This window comes from Schistocerca serialis, chromosome 5, assembly GCF_023864345.2.
Source record: "Schistocerca serialis cubense isolate TAMUIC-IGC-003099 chromosome 5, iqSchSeri2.2, whole genome shotgun sequence".
Lineage (NCBI taxonomy): Eukaryota > Metazoa > Arthropoda > Insecta > Orthoptera > Acrididae > Schistocerca > Schistocerca serialis.
In genome coordinates, this window is record NC_064642.1 from 625,056,626 (window position 1) to 625,077,973 (window position 21,348).

The following is a 21,348-nucleotide window of genomic DNA, read 5'->3' on the forward strand; positions in this document are numbered from 1 at the left end:
TGCAGGCCAGTCCATTACAGGGACGTTATTGTGGTGTGACCACTCCGCCAAGGCCTTGCATTATGAACAAGTACTCGATAGCGTTGAAAGACGCAATCGCCATCCCCGAATTGCTCTTTAACAGTGGGAAACAAGAAGGTGCTTGAAACATTAATGTAGGACTGTGCCACGCAAAACAACGTGGGGTGCAAGTCCCTTCTGTGAAAAAAAAAAACGACCACTCCATAACACCACCGCCTCCCAATTTTACTATTGGCACTACACACGCTGGCAGATGACTTTCACCGGGCATTCGACATACCCACACCCTGCCATCTGATCGCAACACTGTGTACCGTGATTCGTCGCTCCACACAACGTTTTTCCACTGTTCAATCGTCCTCCTTACACCAAGCGAGGCGTCGTTTGGCATTTACCGGCGTGATGTGTGGCTTATGAGCAGCCGCTCGACCATGAAATCCACGTTTTCTCACCTCCCGCCTAACTGTCATAATACTTGCAGTGGATCCTGATGGAGTTTGTAATTCCTGTGTGATGATCTGGATAGATTTCTGCCTATTACACATTTCGACCCTCTTCAACTGTCGATGGTCTCTGTCAATCAACAGAAGAGGTCGGCCAGTACGCTCTTGTGCTCTATGCGTCCCTTCACGTTTCCACTTCACTATCACACCGGAAACAGTGGATCTTGGGTTGTTTAGGAGTGTGGAAATCTCGCGTACAGACATATGACGCTAGTGACACCCAATCAACTGACCATGATCGAAGACCGTGAGCTCCGTGGAGCGCCCCATTCTGCTCTCTCACGATGTCTAATGACTACTGAGGTCGCTGATATGGAGTACCTGGTAGTAGATGGCAGCACAATGCACCTAATATGAAAAACGTATGTTACGGGGGTGTCCAGATACTTTTGATCACATAGTTTATGTGAAAAACGCTGAGAGGAAGAAGGGACAGGATGATAGGACGTCTGTTAAGACATCAAGGAATATCTTCTGTGGTATGAGTACAAAGCGAGCTGTAGAGAGTAAAAACTGTGGAGGAAGAGAGATTGGAATACAGTCTGCAATTAATTGAGGACGTAGGGTCAAGTGCAACTGTGAAGTGAAAAGGTTAGCAGGCCCCTTCCAAATCAGTCAGATGACTGATGAAAAAAAAAAGAGAAAAGACTCCTCTTCAGTTTGACTGGGGTATAATTTTATTGTGTTTCAGTCTTTCTTGTTCAACACATACTGCGTATAATGTTGCATTATTATTTAAAAGACCGAAAGGTAGCAATCAAGATTTTAACTGCATGTTAAAGCCATTTTGTGTGTACAGTTTATTTTGTAAGTTCGTGGGGAAACATTTAGTAATTGTTTTCATGTACATTTAGAGCATTTTATGTGTATTAACCGCATTTGTTCCATCACTACACCTATATAACTGGATGTGGAAGTGTTACTATAGACCACCTTAATACATCACCATTGACGTAATTACTTCATTATTTTTAATTCTTTTTTTTCAGCCCGGAGAAGTTCACGTTTCATGCAGAACTCGCAAGCTATTGCAAGAACCAGTATACCACTTCGAATGCCGAGGCTGCATTGTAGTTAAGGTGAGTTCAACTGTAGACGTTCGCTAAGTCCAGTACTAATATTACAATATAATTAAACTGCGTGTGCTATTTCACAGCTCTAGTTCTTCACTCCTTCTACGTTATAAACCAAATATAAGTAAAATGCATACTTAGTGAAAAATAGCAGTTCTTCTGTGAAGCTGAGATGATTATTTAATTTTAACGACATTGGCGTCGTAATTCTCATTAACAAGCAAACGGGGAATATAAGTGTGAGAAACCTAAAATGTGGAAGTCATTACGCCCTAAAAGTGAACAACTGAGACATTGTGTGGCACAAAATTAGTAATGATTGGAAATACAAGTCGTATGTAGGTCCACCGCAGTTTATGACAAAAATAACGATCAACTCAGCAAATGTCCTGCTTCATGGCTGACAACAGAATTACGTCGAATAATGAGCAGTCTTGCCCCCACAGAGACACACACATGCATTTATACCCGGTACAGTCACATTAGCGTGACCACCGCTCTATGTAAGGCCTGTCCGCCCCGATAGCTGAATGGTCAGCTTGACGGACTACCGTCCTAAGGGGCCCGGGTTCGATTCCCGGCTGAGTCGGGGATTTTCTCCGCTCAGGGACAGTTGTGTTGTCTTCGTCATCATTTCATCCTCATCTGGCGCGCACGTTGCCAAATATGGTGTCGAATGTAATAAGACCTGCACCAAGGCGGCCGAACCTGCCCCGTAAGGGGCCTCCCGGCCAATGACGCCAAACGCTCATTTCCATTTATGTTAGGCGTCAACGTGCAGTAACCAGTCACAAACGACAGGTGGCAGCGATACCAGTAGAGGATATAAAAAGCGTGTCGAGAGGACGAGGAAAACAGTGGAGTCTTTGTCGTAATGCGGAAAGGAGCGATTTCTTTGATGATCATTGGCTTTAGCGGCTCGAGTGGAATCTTTTGTAAACTGTTCACGCGCTGGCGTGGTTAAAGTATACTGTGGATGGCAAAACGGCGCTGTCCAAAACCAGCGACGAAGCAACTGTTGTGCACCACGTATCATAGATGACAGAGGTGAACGACGGCTGCGGAGATGTATGTAGGCGAACAGACGTGCAACTGTTGAGCATTTGACCGCTCAGATTAACCAAGGGGCTACCATCAGCGTCTCCTAAACGATCGTTAACCGAATACTGCTGCGTATGGGCCTGCGTAGCAGGCGCTTGGTTCGTGAACCTTTTCTGGCAGCTGTTAATCGGAGATGAGTGGTGCAATTTGCAATGCAATACGGCAACAGGACGTCCAATACGTGGCGGCAGGAGGTCATTTCAGATGAATCACATTTTATACTCCATCGGACAGATGGCCATTGGTATAAACGTTGTGAAACGTCTGAAAGCAAGCGCCCTGCAACAATTGTTGTAGGTATCCAGGCAGAAGGGCATTCCCTGGCTGACCTCGTCATTCCAGAAGACACAATGCATCAACACTAGTATGCACCTACACCTGGGCACCATGTGCAACTCTACATGCAGTTAGTTTTTCCTCGCCACGATAGCATCCGCCAGCAAGACTACGCAACGCGTCACATAGCCCGCAGTGCAGGTGGGTGATTCGAAGAACACCACGATGCGTTAACCGTAGTCCTCTGGACACAAAACTCTCCGCATTTAAACCCAATCTAGAATCTGTGGGAGCACCTCCATCGAGCTGTTAGCGCCATGAATCCTCAACTGGAATCAACACGGCTCCACATCCCCATTTGTACCTTCCAGAACCTCACTGACTCTCTTCCTGCACTTCTTGTAGTAATCCTTGATGGAAAAGGTGGTTATATTAGTCCTCTCACTGGTGCGCCCCGCCACGAATTCCTCTCCTGTACCAACATTTTCATCTCACACTAACACTTTCACTCAACCTCCTCAATTACTTGTTGAATGTATTCAATTCACTGTCTTCCTCTACAGTTTTTATCATCTACAGCTCCCGCTAGCTAAGACCACGGTAGTTATCCTCTGATATCTTAACTGATACCCTATCATCTTGTCCCTTCTTCTTGTCAGTGTTTTCCACACATTTCGTCGCCGGTAATGCGAATAGCCTCCTCATTCCTTAGCTTATCAGTCCACCTAATTTTCAACATTCTTCTGTAGCATCACATCTCAAATGCTTCGATTCTTCCCTGTTCGGTTTTCCCATTGTCCATGATTCACTGCTACATAATGCTGCGCTCCAGAAATGCATTCTCATAAATTTCTTACTATGTCTGATAACAGTAAACTTCTCTTGGCCAGGTAAGTCCTCTTCGCCAATGTTCGTCTGCGTTTTGTGTCCTTTCATCGCCCTCCATATAATATTTTGCTCCCAAGGTAGCAGAATTCCTTAACTTTTTCTACTTCGTGATCATCAGTTTTGATGTTAAGCTTGTCGCTATTCAGATTTCTGAATGGCTCTGAGTACTATGGGATTTAACATCTGAGGTCATCAGTCCCCTAGAACTTAGAACTACTTAAACCTAACTAACCTAAGGACATCACACACATCCATGCCCGAGGCAGGATTCGAACCTGCGACCGTAGCTGTCGCGCGGTTCCGGACTGAAGCGCCTAGAACCGCTCGGCCACAAAGGCCGGCTTTTTCAGTTTATTCTCAACCCAAATTCAATACATACTACACTCAAGAGATCCTGTTACTGTTTTTCTTTTTCATTGAGGATAGTAATGTCATCAGCGAATCTTATCACTGATATTCTTTCACCATTAATTTTAATCCCACTCTTGAACCTTTCTTTTATTTCCGCCATTGCTCCCGCGATGTGTGGATTGAACAGTAGGGTGAAAGGCTACATCCCTCTCTTTCATCACTTTTAATCCGAGCACTTCGTTCCTGGTCATCCACACTTATTTTTTGCCTTTTGGTTCTTGTGCACATAGTAAATTACCCGTCTTTCCCTATTATTATTGTCAGCAACTTGGATGCGTCAGCTGTTTACTTCACTGTCCGATAATTCTCACACTTGTCAGCTGTTGCAGTCTTCGGAATTTTGTGGATGATGTTACTCCAGAAGTCTTATGCAGTATATCGCCAGTCTGAATAGTCGTTTTGTTGCGACTTCCCTCGAAGATTTTAGTAATTCGGATAAAATGTTACCCAAGCCTTCTGACCTATTTGATCTCAAGTCTTCCAAAGCTCTTAAATTCTGATTAAAATACTGTATCCCATCTCTCTTCCCTATCGACTTCTGTTTTTCCTCCTGTCACGTCATCAGACAATTCCTTCCCGTCTTAGAGGCCTTTAATGTACACTTTCTTTGCATTCGCCGTCTCTTCTGCATTTAACATAGGAATTCCCACTGCACTCTTAATATTACCACGTTTGTTTTTGATTTCACAGAAGGGTGTTTTGATTTTTCTATATGCTAATTCAGTCCTCGACGATTATTTCTTTCTCGATTTCTTCACACTTTTCCTGCAACCATTTCACTTTGGCTGCTCTGCATTTCCTATTTATTTCATTCCTAGGGGATTTAATATTGCTGTACTCCTGAATTTACCTGAATATTTTTGTACTTCCTTCTTTCGTCGATCAGTCGAAGTGTTTCTTGTCTTACCCAAGGTTTCTTCTCATGGGTCCAAAATGCAGAGGTCATCGATCCCTAGGCTTACACACTACTTAATCCAACTTAAACTAACGACAACACACACACACACATATCTCCGAGGGAGAACTCCAACCTCCGACGGGGGGAGCCGCGCGGACCGTTGCAAGGCGCCCCGACCGCGCAGCTACCACGCGCGGCTTCTTCTCAATTACCTTCCTTGTACCTACGTTTGACGGTCCAACATCTATTATTGCACTTTTTGGAGGTGTCGACTCCCCTTCGACTGAACTGCTTACTCTGGTATTGCTTATCGCAGTAGCCTCATCCTTAGCGAACTTCAAACACGTCTCGTCATTCCCCAGTAACTTCAGTCTGTTCTTCATCATTACTAAATTATGATCTGAGTCTATATCTGCTCCTCGGTATGCGTTACATTTCAATATCTAATTTCGAAATCTCTGTCTCACGACGATGTAACCCAGCTGAATCTTCCCGTGCCTCTGGGTCTTTTCCATGTATACCTCTTCCACTTGTGATTGTTTAACAGAATTTTTGCTTTTACCGTCTAAAATTTATGGGTGTACTCAATTAGTCTTTCTCATATGTCGCTCCTGCTGCCAAGACACATTCTCCCATAACCATTTTTTCTATTTCTTTCCCTGCAACCGCACTGAAATCCTCTAAGATCTAATAAGATCTTCATTTCCCTTGGCGTACTAAATTACTCGTTCGATATCCTCACATACTTTCTCTACCTTTCATGTTCTGCTTGTGACGATCGCATGTATACCTGAAATCTAATAAACACAACCTTATGAGTGAACTGTTTACAGTAGCTCACCCTCAGTCCTACCTTCCTATTCATAACGAATCCATCACCCATGATACCATTTTCGCCTGCTGTTGATATAACTCTATATTCGTCTGACCAGAAATCCTGATCTTCTTTCCATTTCAGTTCACTGGCCATCACTGTATGTAGATTGAGCATTTTCATTTCGCTTTTTAGAATTCCTGGCTTTCCTATTACGTTCAAAATTCTGAAATTTCAGCCTCCGACTCATAGAATGCTATCCCATCGTTGGTTATCTCATCTGTTTCTCATGTTTCAAGAACTGTTTACAACGGATTACTGTAAGGGGAATTAGTAGACCCGTCCACAAACCGACGACGGGAGCGATGGCCGCACATTAACGTCGCCTGGCATTACTTAACGCAGATTATAAAGTTTTTGCGCGGCTCTGGTAACGCGTTGCCTCCGGATGGGCCATTTAATACAGAAAGAGCCGCAGGGGAATGTCGTGATTTAATCGCACTGACAGCAGCATTCAGATTCCGCACCACGGTTTTTGCCAGTGGGTCTGACAGCGCATTCGACAAGGTGCGACATCGTTTTCTATTCTCTGTCATGGCACGAATGTGTTTTCCACCCCCCTTTATTGCCAACATCTGGCGCCTGTGTGGCCACGCCGAATCCCTGATTTAGGTCGATGACCTTATGGCGGGACCAATGACCATACACCGCTGCTTAAGGCAAGGTTGCCCACTTTCGACACTACTCTCTGCCTTAACCCTGGAGCCACTCATCGAGAGCCTGACGACTCACCTTTTTGGTCTCACGTTGCGACAGCACAATTTTCGTTGTCGTAGATATGTGGACAAACTCCTCCTCTTAGTCTGCTCGTGGACCGAAACACATATGGCACTCAAATTCATCTCAACGTGCGAAACTGCAGAGGGCGGTACCATGAATCTCGCGAAATCCTCGGCGACGCCCATTGGACGCTACCTCTCGCGCGGCGACTTAGCACCTCTCCCATGTGTGCAGAGCCTTAGATACTCTGGTATCATTTTCACCTCCACAATGCTCCGCTCCGCCGCTATCAATTTTGCGGTCTAACTTCCAGCTTACCCGTACGGCACTGAAATAAGATCTTCTCTGACGACTCGATTTTTTACAACACGACGAATACCTCAATCAATATGGGGCGTCCAAGATGATCCACATTGCACAGTTATTCCCATTACCATTAGCCATTGGATGCACACCTCCAGGCTGCTTTCAGATATTTTCTTAGGCCGGCTCGATCTTTAAGGTCCGTTGCGAAGTGCTCATCCTCTTCCTGGGAGCGGGAGGTCTTGACCTTGCGAACGCTCGACTCCGAGTGGCGTCTTTGTACATCGCCGTCATGCATTAGCAGTGGTAAGGTGGCGCTTCCCTTTTGCGCAGCTTGCTGGCATTCTTATGTCCACGTCCATATCCCCGCCAGTGTCACATCACGCCCCGTCTGGCGCACATTTCTGAATTCATCATCAACTCAGTTACGCCCACGCTCACTTAATGAGCACGCGCCTCCCTCAAACCTAAGATTTCTTCATCCCACTACTCCGTCACATATCCCGCAACTACGTCGAACTCAGATTTCCGTTGAGATGGTGGCCCACAATTTAGCGTCACGTCCACCAGCCTTTCTTTCCCTCTAACGTCTGGGCAACATGGTACCATGTGTGTGTGAAAAATTCACCATAAATCAGCGCCTTGATGCAATCGGCTAATCGGATACCCCGCTTTGTACATTTTACCACCCGGTAGACTTCGATGCCCATGTTCGCAGCTCGTTGTCTAGGGGCTGGTGTTGCTGCCTCTGGATCACGGGGTCCCGGGTTCGATTCCCGACCGGGTTGGGGATTTTCTGTACCTGGGGACTGGGTGTTTGTGTTGTCCTCATCATTTCATCATCATCATCATCATCATCATTCGTGAAAGTGGCTAAATTGGAATGTGTGAAGATTGGGACTTTGTATGGGTGCTGATAACCGCGCAGTTGAGCGCCGCACAAACCTAACATCATCATCATCATCGATGCCCACCATCTGATTTGTGCTGCCATCGGCGTTGTCTGGAAACTGGATCGGCAGTTCATTGCCTGCTACCTCCTGGACTCGATCGACCTATGGACTTTTATCCAGCCTCAGGGCACTCATTTCCCCGCCACCAAAAATCTTGCTAGTGTACAGGTTAAGGGATGTACCATTATTTACCTGTTTATTGATGACGATAAATCACACCTTGACTTCTGGCAGTACTGGCAAACCACCCACAATGAAGTAGAGCACCAACCACACTACCATACCTTCTCCTCCAATTACCTACGTCACTCCCACTCAGACGGACTGTGCCACACATGGTTATCCCTCGTCGCCCCCCCCCCCCCCCCTCACCTCTGCTGAGGTCTGAGACTCGCCACACTACATCTACATCTATGTCTACATGATTACTCTGTTATTCACAATAAAGTGCCTGGCAGAGGGTTCAATGAACCACCTTCATGCTGTCTCTCTACCGTTCCACTCGGGAAAAACGAGCACTTAAATTTTTCTGTGCGAGCCCTGATTTCTCTTACTTTATAGTGATGATTATTTCTCCCTATGTAGGTGGGTGCCATCAAAATGTTTTCTCAATCGGAGGAGAAAACTGGTGATTGAAATCATACAATCATGGTGATTGAAATTTCATGAGAAGATCTCGTCGAAACAAAAAACACCTTTGTTTTAATGATTGCCACTCCAATTCGTATATCATGTCTACATTTCTATATCGTACCCCACAGTGGGGCAGGAGCGTGGACAGGCGCCCATTTCTTTTATGAACATTGTGCACCCAATCAACCAAGTTAGCAATGGAATTCACCTACCTGCATGTCAGTCTGTACCGCTATAACTGCTTGCACCGGTGATGGAAGGCTGCACATCCAAATAGCATGCAACAGTGAGTCTGAAACCATGTCAGACTTTGCTGTGCTATATAGATGGTTCTGGCATTGAGATAGCCTCCTGTTGCTGCATTCCTGTTGGCACAGCAACTGGTGTATTTGTTGTTCCTAAGGTGATGAAAGCTAATGGACCAGTTCTTCCTTTAGCCGTGTATGAGTAATGTGTCAGTGGGATGGTAACTACAGGGTTATTACAAATGATTGAAGCGATTTCACAGCTCTACAATAACTTTATTATTTGAGATATTTTCACAATGCTTTGCACACACATACAAAAGCTCAAAAAGTTTTTTTAGGCATTCACAAATGTTCGATATGTCCCCCTTTAGTGATTCGGCAGACATCAAGCCGATAATCAAGTTCCTCCCACACTTGGCGCAGCATGTCCCCTTCAATGAGTGCGAAACCATCGTTGATGCGAGCTCGCAGTTCTGGCATGTTTCTTGGTAGAGGAGGTTTAAACACTGAATCTTTCACATAACCCCACAGAAAGATATCGCATGGGGTTAAGTCGGGAGAGCGTGGAGGCCATGACATGAATTGCTGATCATGATCTCCACCACGACCGATCCATCGGTTTTCCAATCTCCTGTTTAAGAAATGCCGAACATCATGATGGAAGTGCGGTGGAGCACCATCCTGTTGAAAGATGAAGTCGGCGCTGTCGGCCTCCAGTTGTGGCATGGGCCAATTTTCCAGCATGTCCAGATACACGTGTCCTGTAACGTTTTTTTCGCAGAAGAAAAAGGGGCCGTAAACTTTAAACCGTGAGATTGCACAAAACGCGTTAACTTTTGGTGAATTGCGAATTTGCTGCACGAATGCGTGAGGATTCTCTACCGCGCAGATTCGCACATTGTGTCTGTTCACTTCACCATTAAGAAAAAATGTTGCTTCATCACTGTAAACAAGTTTCGCACTGAACGCATCCTCTTCCATGAGCTGTTGCAACCGCGCCGAAAATTCAAAGCGTTTGACTTTGTCATCGGGTGTCAGGGCTTGTAGCAATTGTAAATGGTAAGGCTTCTGCTTTAGCCTTTTCCGTAAGATTTTCCAAACTGTCGGCTGTGGTACGTTTAGCTCCCTGCTTGCTTTGTTCGTCGACTTCCGCGGGCTACGCGTGAAACTTGCCCGCACGCGTTCAACCGTTTCTTCACTCACTGGAGGCCGACCCGTTGATTTCCCCTTACAGAGGCATCCAGGAGCTTTAAACTGCGCATACCATCGCCGAATGGAGTTAGCAGTTGGTGGATCTTTGTTGAACTTCGTCCTGAAGTGTCGTTGCACTGTTATGACTGACTGATGTGAGTGCATTTCAAGCACGACATACGCTTTCTCGGCTCCTTTCGCCATTTTGTCTCACTGCACTCTCGAGCGCTCTGGCGGCAGAAACCTGAAGTGCGGCTTCAGCCGAAGAAAACTTTATGAGTTTTTCTACGCTTCTGTAGTGTGTCGTGACCATATGCCAATGAATGGAGCTACAGTGAATTTATGAAATCGCTTCAATCATTTGTAATAGCCCTGTATTTCCTGAACTTTGGTGACATAGTTCTAGTTGAGGTAGCTCATGACATGCCTGAATCTGGCAGAGTAGCAAGTTACATTGTTACTCAGGAAGTGGCCTCCACTTGGCAGAACCACATGAATGGTTCCCAGGGCCAAAAGGGAGGCAGCCAGACCAGCACTCCTCTAGTGCTTGCCACTACTCCAGCACCAGTAGGAGGCATAGTACAATGGGGCTTTGCACACTGAAATTTTCCTGAGCTGCCTCCAGGAGTAAGAAGTCCGTGCATGCAGGAGGTGCCCGTAATTAACTCTCAAGTCTCTGGTTGCATGCTAGTAGACCTTCTATAGTCCTTTGCAATTCCTCTAAAGTTGCCATCTTCCTTTAAAGTAAAATTCTAGCACAAGTGGAAAGCACACAATAAAAACTATTCAGCACAAGAAGACATACAAAACAATATTAAAAAAAAAATGTTTGAAGGTCAATTTTTTTCATGCATGACTAAAAGCAAGCACAGATTTGTTCATCCATCAACAAAGTAATGTTTGCACATGACATCAGCATCACTCCACTCATGATTCTGCTTCACATGAGCTGATAAGAATTCGTCACTATGTGTTTAATGTAAAATCACATCAGGGTCACCATGAGATGGAAAAATGTAAGGTTCACTGCTTACAAATTAGTGGTGCAATGGTTGGTTTTGTTGTCACACCCACCCACTGTGTTCAGAGTGCAGTATGTTGTGACAGTAAATGACTGAGAATATGTGCACTCAATGGTACATTAATTTGTGGCAAAGGAATACACAATCAATTAACAATGTTTTGTAATGACGAGAGTCTGTCCTCTTGCAGTCGTGTGATTGCAGCAATAGGTGTTGCACAATAGATGTGCTAGAAACTTTTCTGGAGAGTGTTAAGTCCTCAGTCATTGAGCATGTGGTCTGATCACATAACCACAGAAAAAACAATGGATGTGAGAGCAGATGAAACACATTACCATCTTCTGACCCCATGAGGCACTGTGTACTTCTTAGTCGCGATGTAACAAGAGGGACAAATGGATGGCACTGTCTAAATAATCCCATACATGTTTTGGGGAACTCACATGAATCTCAACTCATGTGGCTTGCTGCAAGCATAATCATACACCTGGAGACACATCTACACTGGCCCACTGCTCAGCTTGCACTGAACTCTGCTTTGTCTTGTACACACCAATGTGCATCTCGCTGTGGCCAAAATTTGGTAAATTCATGGGCATGCCAGTAGACGCCAGGCACCACTAGTATGTGCTGGTGGAACTGCAGCTCACACATTTCTCAGTGCAGCTGCCACTCTACCATCCTCCCAGTTTCTAGTTATACAGATACTTAGACAGGACTTTGCTTTCCCTATATCTTTAACTTCAAAACACTCAGATAATCCCTAATACAAGTTGTATTCTATTACATTGTCATTACTAAAACTGAACTCCGTCTGAACAGACCTTGAAGGCCCAATGGCACTGACTGACTGCCATGTCATCCTCAGCCCACAGCTTTAACTTGATGTGGATATGGAGGGTCATGTGATCAGCACACCACTCTCCTGGTTATTGTCATTTTTCGTAGCCAGAGCCACTACTTACCGATCAAGTAGCTCCTCAACTGGCCTCACTAGGTCTGAGTGCACCCTGCTTGCCGCCAGCACTCAGTAGGCTGGACAGTCACCCACCCAAGTGCCAGCCAAGCTCAAAAGAGTCTAACTTCAGCATTCTGATGGGAACCAGTGTTACCACTGCAACAAAGCCATTGGCACATTTCCATTACAAAAGACATAAAAATCATCTACATAAAAAGTAACAATTGCAAGATTTTTGCTGATGTTTCAATAAATACATAATCTTCAACAGTGTTTGTAATGTAATCTAGGTCTTAAAGCACATTTTTTGCCTTTTCATTCCACTGTCTAGCTGACTGCTTTAAATCATAAATGGTTTTAGATACATTATAAACTTCACCTTCATTCACTTATGATATAAACCATGTATTTGCTTCATGAGAACAGTTTCCCCACAAGTCCCCATACAGAAAAGCAGTCTTAATATCATGAATAAATCTTAAGATCAAGATTTACAGGTAAACTAATGAGAGCTCCATGAGTACTACATCTCACAACAGGTGAAAAGGTTTCTTAATGATCTACACCAAACTTTTGTGTAAATTGCTTAGCAAGAAGTTTAGCATGGCAGAGTGCTGTACCACCTGCATTCCTTTTCAGCTTAAATTCACACTTCTTACCTACAATACTTATACTCTTTGTAGGGTCCACAGGCTCCCAAACACCACTGTTCTGTCATGGAATTCTCCAAGTTTACAGGAACTTCTCCCAAACTGGAATAATCACTTATCAAATAGGTGACATAATCTGGGTACTCCGTAGGTTTGAGTACATAGTATGTTCTTCCGACTGACTGGGCCTCTCCTGGAGGATCTGTTGGCCACATCTCAGTCTCTTCTCTGTCTACTACTGACTGAGCATCTGCGATGTAGTGTGGTTCTTCATTCGTGTTGGTTCTGTCACTCCCAGCACAGCTGACTTGTGCTACTTCCTCTGCCTCTCACCATTCGGCACACTATTCATCTGTTCAGAATGTGCAGAGATCTTCACTCTTTACAGCTGGTGTCCTGGTGCTGTCAGTCATACACTCAATCCCCAGAAAAATGTCACTCCTGCCATTCAGAATTTTCTTGGGTTCTGTGGACCAAATAGTCTCTAACCTCTGGTAATTTCATCATAACCTACAAAAACGGGACTTTTAGCTTTGACACTTCACATTCTTCTATTTTGATCTGGTAATGGGGAAGGGCTCAAAAACCTAATACCTATAACTGTTCATACACGGTAATTTTTCCTGCCATAACTCCTCTGGAGTCTTACCATTAAATGCTCTGTGAAGAACATGGTTCATTATGAAAACAGCTGTATTGCATATCTCTGTCCAATGCTGCTTAGGTAGACAAGATTCAAATAAAATGCACCATGCCATCTCACAGATTGACCTGTTAGTTATCTCCCTGCAACATCTTATTTGGACTATAGGACAGACTAATCCAATGCTCTATTCAATTCTCTCTTCGAAATGAACCAAACATGTAGTTCACAAATTCACTGCCATCATCTGATCTAACTGCTTTGATCTTTGCACCAACGCTAATTTCTTCCCAAGTTTTACACAAACAGAAAAATTCAAATGTTTTATCTTTACTCTCTAGAAAATAACAGAAGGTCCCACTGAACTTAGCTGCACCATGTGACATTTACTCCATGGGACCACATAAATCAATAAGCACAAGAACAAACAACTCTATTGTACATTGCCCTCCAGTCTTAGGAAATAGGAATTTTGACATCTTACCATGCACACACAATTTACACTTGTCAACAGGTTCAGATCACGCTTCAATCATATGCCAACTCCTTGTAAATATTACTTAAGTCCAGTGTCAACCCTAACATGACCATATCTGTGTTGCTGTACATCTTCCATATTACAAATTTTTTTAACAGTGAGAGTAGCTCATCTGACAACATAGCTTCAACTTTTTTAGTTTATAAATGCCATTTCATTCCGACCAAGAATAAGGTAGTCACCACTTTTGAGAATCTTACATACATCTTTGCCAGAAACAACATTTACATCTTTTTCATCCAAATCAGAAACTGACAAAAAGTTAGCAGCTAAGCCAGGGACAAGAATAACATTCCTCATGGAAAATATACCTGGTGAATTCACAATAAAATCTCCTTTCTCTTTACTTACTGGTTCAACATTATCAACAAACATCAAAATTTTCTGTTTGTAGTTTTCTGATACAAAATCATAAAGCCATTCCTTGCTTGAAGTCACGTGTGAAGATCCAGAATCAATGATCCATTCATTCTAGTTGAAATTCGACATCCCAAGTGCACAAAACAATGTCTTGTCTGCTCCCTTGAACTATTTCTTCAACATTTCGTGCTTCTGGGGACAGCTGGACTTGAAGTGACTATACTTCTAACAATTGGAACATTTTATTTTCGTCTCTTCTTGCTTGTCTTTGGAGAAAAGCTGATGTGATTTCTTACAATGCACTGTGAATAATGTGCTACCACTTTCATCTCTGCCCAACTTGAAGTATTCAACACTTAGTAGCTTTACTTTGTTGATTTCTGATGTGAAATTTTCGTCTGTTGTATTGGACACTATACTCTTCCTGTAAACCTATAAAATGACTTTTATCTTAATAACATGAATATTTATATATATGTTTGGAAAGAGAGAGAGATTGATTTTTGATTGAGATTTTTACGTTAAATCATAACTGTTACCTGGATTTTGGTTGCTACCTCCTTGAATGATCAGCATCTTCACCAGTTGGTGGCGTATTATAATTTGGAGGAAGTTATTGTTTAAGGTTTAAAATACGACTCTGTTAGTTACTTGGCCATATTACAGATAGCTTTGAGCCCAAGTTTTTGTAGCTTTTCATATCTAAGGGACCACTGTTATAAGTAAATAAGATCAAACAGCAATCTGCTGGTCATGAGAAAAGGAGACTGCTTGGCACACAAACTTCCTTCAAACTACACATCCTGCTACATCAAAATTGGTCAGTGGAGTTCAGTGCCATACTATTGCACAACGACATAAGCTAGTTACTGTGATTAAGAAATTATGAGAGGTTGCTACTTATTGAATGAAAACTATAGAGATGCATTTCCTTTCCTGTATTTTAGTGAACTTTGTACACTTTCAATTCTGTCAATTGATAGCCGGCGATGACAATGAAGTTCACCTCCTTTTCCAAAAACAAGATATTTCTACTCTTCACTTCCAGAAAATTTGTATACATAAATGTTTGGCAACTCTTACACATACTTTACTCAGTTTCATCACTACAATAGCAATTTTTATTACATGAAACAATATGTTCTGAGCGACGGCCTAACAACACGTCCTCTTTCCACAAGATACAGATCAACAGTCCTCTTTTTTTTAATAAATCAAATTTTTTATTTTTTATTTATTTATTTATTTTTTATTTATTATTATTATTTTTTTAGTCCATACTCAAAGATTCACAACTACTATCGTTGCGGGGATTGCTCACTAAAGAGTTTCTTGCTGTCCAGCTGTGCTTCACTTCATTTCAATTAGTTTTTGAATCACATTTACATTTATGGTATTTACATACATTACTGAGCTTCTCAGAATAAAATCAGGCACAAATTAGTTTAAAAAAAAGCAGTGAGGCGCACATAACATTACAAACCAGACAAACATTTGGTATATTTCTATGCATAATGAGCGCAATCAGCCCATCATCTGATGGTTTGTCCATGCTCCGCATATTTTTTGGGTACAAACAGAATATGAATAATATAACTCTGAACATTTCCTTCAAATTTGGATAATATATTATCAAAAGACATCCCAGAGTTTCATCCACTTCATTTTAATCTTACCAGCAAGATGGTTTTCCAGGATATTCCAAGATTCCATTACCTTTGTTGTGTTTTCCTCATGTACATACAGAGATTTATCCATATCCAAGGCATCTATAACCATGAATGAAATTTTCACTCTGCTGTGGAATGTATACTGATATGAAATATCTTGGCAGATTAAAATTGTGTGCTGGACCGAAACTCAAACTTGTGACCTTTGCCTTTTAAGGGGGAGTGTTCTATTAACTGAGCTACCAAAGCACGACCCATCCCAACAGCTTTACTGCCACCAGCACATATCCTACCTTCCTTAAGTTTTAACCTACCAGGAAGCTTCATCTAAATCCTTCTCTGCATTCATAGCAGTACACGCCACCTATGGCCTAATCCAATAATTTTTTGTGCATCAGAATTAATTTCATTCCAAACTTCCACATGCTGTAATCATTCTTGTTTCTCAGTTTGTCTACCACTAGAGTAGTGATTTTAGTCAAACTTACATTGGAAGACATTTTTGGAAACCCAAATTCACAAGCACTAAACCATGTTACTGATTTCTTTTGAAAACCATGAGTTCAAATGCCAAAGACTTTGACAAAACACAAATCGAAACAAGTATCACTCACAATGTGGTCACATAACCTAAAATGCAGGTTCAGTTATTTGTCTACATGCCGTATGGATTTGCCTATCTGGGTCCATAACTCATACACAGAGTGAGGTATGTGATGGTAACGATAAATTACAATTACATTGTTTATTCTGCTTGTATTAACAGAGAATGTATTACATGGTACACACACAAACTAGGAGTTACCAGTCCAAGACAGTCCTCACCTCATAGACAGTGATGACAAAGAAGAAACAAGGAGCTAGATTACCAGCACAACAACAGTTTCCTTTAGCGTCTCTCTATTTATAGCCTTATGCTTTCTTTCAGGCCTATTGTGCACAGTCACTGTCTTTTTTGGAAGTTTCTGTATACATTGAAGGGTCCATGCAATTATGAACTGTCCTGTTACTACATCTCTCCAAAGGGCATGGCCAATTACTCTTCTATGCTTGAGCTATAGTCCCTCTACCTGCTCCTGACCAAAGCTAAATGTTTCAAGTTCACCCTTGAGATGTAAGACTACTGCCTCTTTATCTTGGTTACTCTGTGTGTGTGTGTGTGTGTGTGTGTGTTTGTGTGTGTGTGTGAATTTATAGCACCAATTATTCACAAATGTTTCAGCTACATTTCATGTAATATTATATGTTTTTCTGTTATATTGTTGTCAAGAAACGGCCAAAACTAATAAACACTTCCTTCATTTTTTGTAGGGTAAAGGGAAGATGGAGACATTTTGGCTGAGAGAAGCAAAACCAGAAGACAAAAATGAAGAAGATCCCATAAAGAAAGGTTTATGCGGGATGGAAGCTGATAGTCCAGTGAAAAAAGAATCCCTAGTAAAAACATTTAATAAGAAGCCTGCAGAAATTAATACATAGTTCACATGAACCAAAGGACACCTTGTGAAAGACACGCTGAAAAGTTAAATGTTGTTGATAGTACAAATTACTTAGTATGAGGGTGAGGAAAATAATGATGAATTGTCTTACATAATAATGAATGAACAAGACAATAATGTGAAGGTCCATTATCTGAAAAATATATAAGACTTTTCAGTCAAAAAATGTGCCGTCAATACTCTTGGTACACATGTATGATCGTGGAGTGAAGTGGCAGAATTTAAAAGCTATTATATTTGAGTTAGATGCAATCTTGCAGCTAGAACCTCACTACAGAAAGTAGTAAAGGAAATTGTACTGTACCTAGCTTGAGATATGTATGATCTAGTGCACTGTCATCTGATTCTAAAGGTGTATATCTTATATTAAATGTTGCTGCTACAATGAAGTCACATAGATGCTTATGTCTAAAAACATCTGTACTTGATATTTCCTGGTATATTTTACTAAAGATGAGGGAGCTTCAATTCAATACAACATATGATTATGGAAACATAAAAATTCACAAGAGCTTGGCCATTTCTGAAACAAATAATTAAATTCATTAATGCTGTTCAGGCAGTTTGTAGGATTTTATTCAGAATTTCTTCGTTTTAGTGTAGTACTACCCAGCTTAAAAACATTCCATGAAATTGTTCTTCTAAATCTCCAAAGTCAGGTATTTTAAAAGTTTGACTCTTGAATGACACTTTTTAACTACATTAAATGAAATTCATAAGATTATGTTCATGAGCTTGATATTCTATTGTTTTCAATGTTAAAACTGTCTCCTGAAAGTACCTGTAATTTCTGAATGGCAGAGAGTCCTTTCTCATTCTTGTAATTATCACCTTTTTAAAAAATTGTGTTTGAAATGTGTTGTAAAATAAATTAATCTTAATGATAACATTAGTATGAGAGAAGATTTCACCAGATAATATTTTTATAAATTAAATTGAAGGATTTCAAACCAAATGCAAAACAGTGCAAAATACCAATGTCTGAAATAATGTAATAAGCCCTATAATGAGACTATAGTATATATAATTCATATTTTTGTGATGATCAATTATTTGTGCATTATGACTAGGAAAGGAAGCTAGACACGTAATAATTATCTATTTTCACAAGAACATGACTAAATACGTTCTTCTAAATGGAAATGTCGTGTGGCTAGGGCCTCCCGTCGGGTAGACCGTTCGCCCGGTGCAGGTCTTTCCATTTGACGCCACTTCGGCGACCTGCGCGTTGATGGGGATGAAATGATGTTGATTAGGACAACACAACACCCAGTCCCTGAGTGGAGAAAATCTCCGACCCAGCCGGGAATCGAACCCGGGCCCTTAGGACTGACAGTCTGTCACGCTGACCACTCAGCTACTGCGGCGGACGTTCTTCTAAATGAAATTGCTATTGAATAAAATTAATTCTTTGCAAAAAAAACTAAATTATCTCCACTAACAAGCATACAAATAGGTATTTTTTTGCAGCACAAAAATGGAAATTTTAGCAAGCAGTATCATAAAAATAACTGTTTGTTTAATTTTTAGTGTGCTAACATGCATGAAACATACCTCAATCAATGTACACTATTATTTCTGAAATGATGCTGTATTTGGAATTGGGGATTAAACAATAAATTATCTTTTATAATGAAAGATCTCATGTTTAATGCTATTTTGTTTTCACATTATTGTTACATCAATATCATTTGTAAAAAGAAAGGTTGGCATGTTTTGCATATTTTATGTATCTTCTAATGTGTGAAATAATGTTCACAGTGTGACAGTCGGATGTTGCACTGCGTTACTGCAGAACAGTATCTTAACCTTGTAAGACTACTGACTACATGAACTTCAACTTCCTGGCAGATCAAAACTGTGTGCTGGACCGAGACTCGAACTCGGGACCTTTGCCTTTCATGGGCAAGTGCTCTACCGACTGAGCTATGATGACCGAGGCCACAGAATGGAATTAGATTCAACAGTCTAAATCAGGGAAAACATAGGAGGCACTGAAAGCTGGTAGTTTCAGTCAAGGCACCATCAAGAACTTCAATTCTTTGGACACAGTGGTGAGTGATGTACAGTCAACCCAACAAAATGAGAAAGCAAGCGACAATGAACTACAAAAAATGCAAGCCCATGCTCAAAAAACAAGGTTTTACTAGATTAGGAATGTGTTATTCATTAATAATAGTTGTGGAAGGAGACTGGCAGAGCTACTGAAGAACTCCTTGCGCAACTAATCACTGGGAGCTCACGAGTATACATTCTAGGTGTTCACAAATTTTTAGGTTCAGAAAAATTTGAGAGTGTGACATTAATAGCATCTGCTGTATAACAGTTATCCTTATTGACAACTTTATACAACTACAGCCACTGCCAACAATAATAACAACAGTAATAACAATAATAATAACAAAAAGATGCATAACTTTTCTGCCAATAGAAAGAACTTTTTTGTGGAACTTTGTTGTTTTGCGCATAATTAAGTACAGTTTAGGGCAATAACAAAATAATGTGTAAGATTTCAGACCTCTCCATTTTGCATTTTTGTGTAAGTGGGAGTTTTTGTGCTTTTTCCATTCTTTTGGACAAATGTACAACATCCCTAATGGATGTATTAGATTACAAATTTACTCCTGGGCTGAAAATTAGATATTCTTACACTGCACTCACACAATAACTTGCACTAGCTGTACACTTCTTGGTTAAATGTTTGCTTGTAGTCACGCTTATTTGATTTCATCACTCTCTCAATCAAAGAATCTGTTCTCGGATGCCCTAGTCCCTTTGTGGTTGACTTTTCCTGGTAATTTACTTTTATGTTCCCAGAATGAGATTTTCACTCTCCAGCAGAGTGTGTGCTGATGTGAAACTTCCTGGAAAATTAAAACTGGGTGCTGGACTGATACTCAAACTTGGAACCTTTGCCTTTCATGGGCAAGTAATCTACTAAGTGACCTACCCAAGCATGACTCATGACTTGTGCTCACAGCTTTGCTTTTCTTTTAGCATTTACAATAGATTCAATATTTTCACTTTTACACTACACATGAAAGCTGATTCCCTAGCAGTAAACAACCAGCTCTGAACACAAATTGTCATTTGTGGAAATGATTAAACTAAAGTAGCAATGTCTACCAACCTGGTCACTTTGCTAGGATACCAGTGGGACACTGAGATCCATAAGGGCCTAAAGCACACTGTCTTTGATCCCACATTTAAGTGAATATTGGGCAAACCAGTGATACAGCCTTTCATGAATTTAATGCATACAGTGTGGGCCTACAGAACAGATAAACCTGACTCACCATGATCAACAGACTTCAGGGCATGAATAAATGCTGCAGTCTCAGAATCGACAGTAATATGCTTTAGGCCCTTACGATTCTCACAAGAGAATCGCCATGGACCTTCCCCCCCCCCCCCCCCACTCCACCCCCCCCCCTCCCCCGGCCCCCAGATTTAGTGGTAAGAGGGCTCAGTGGACAGCACGTCAGAAACTGCAAGAACTGAATACAGATCAAGCATGAAAACAGGAAGAAGGTGTACTGAACAGTGAAAAAAAAGCAAAATTGAAACAGTGAATGGTCCAGGTGGTTAAGCAGAGATGGTGTTGGACTGTAAAGCAGATGAGCCCATGTTCAATGCTCCATTGTGCCAATTCTTTTCCTTCTTTTTTATTTTTCACAAAATTCTGAACTGTCTATCCAGTGACTGATGTGTCTGTTTGCTGTATACATATTTATATCTGTGTCCTGGTGTAACGTCTGTTTGCAACACTGAGGTGTAAGGATGAGACCTACAATGAAAGTTGACTGTGCACAACTACTCTGTTAGCAGCCAAAAGGAAGTGGCTTTCAAATGGGAACCATGAACTTTTGATGACAAAGCAGGGAGTCAACTGAACCCTCCACTGGAAAACACATT

At 41.7% G+C, this 21,348-nt stretch overlaps 1 protein-coding gene across 1 annotated transcript in view; it reads left to right on the forward strand.

The window, feature by feature from the left end:
* Positions 1 to 19,032, forward strand: part of LOC126480899 (soluble guanylate cyclase 89Db-like) — a 464,947-nt gene extending 445,915 nt beyond the window's left edge. The window contains exons 12-13 of the mRNA XM_050104296.1: positions 1,514 to 1,603; positions 17,246 to 19,032. Coding sequence (XP_049960253.1) covers positions 1,514 to 1,603; positions 17,246 to 17,413 — 258 coding nt within the window. The 3' untranslated portion in view covers positions 17,414 to 19,032. The remainder of the gene's footprint in view (positions 1 to 1,513; positions 1,604 to 17,245) is intronic.
* Positions 19,033 to 21,348: the final 2,316 nt, after the last annotated feature.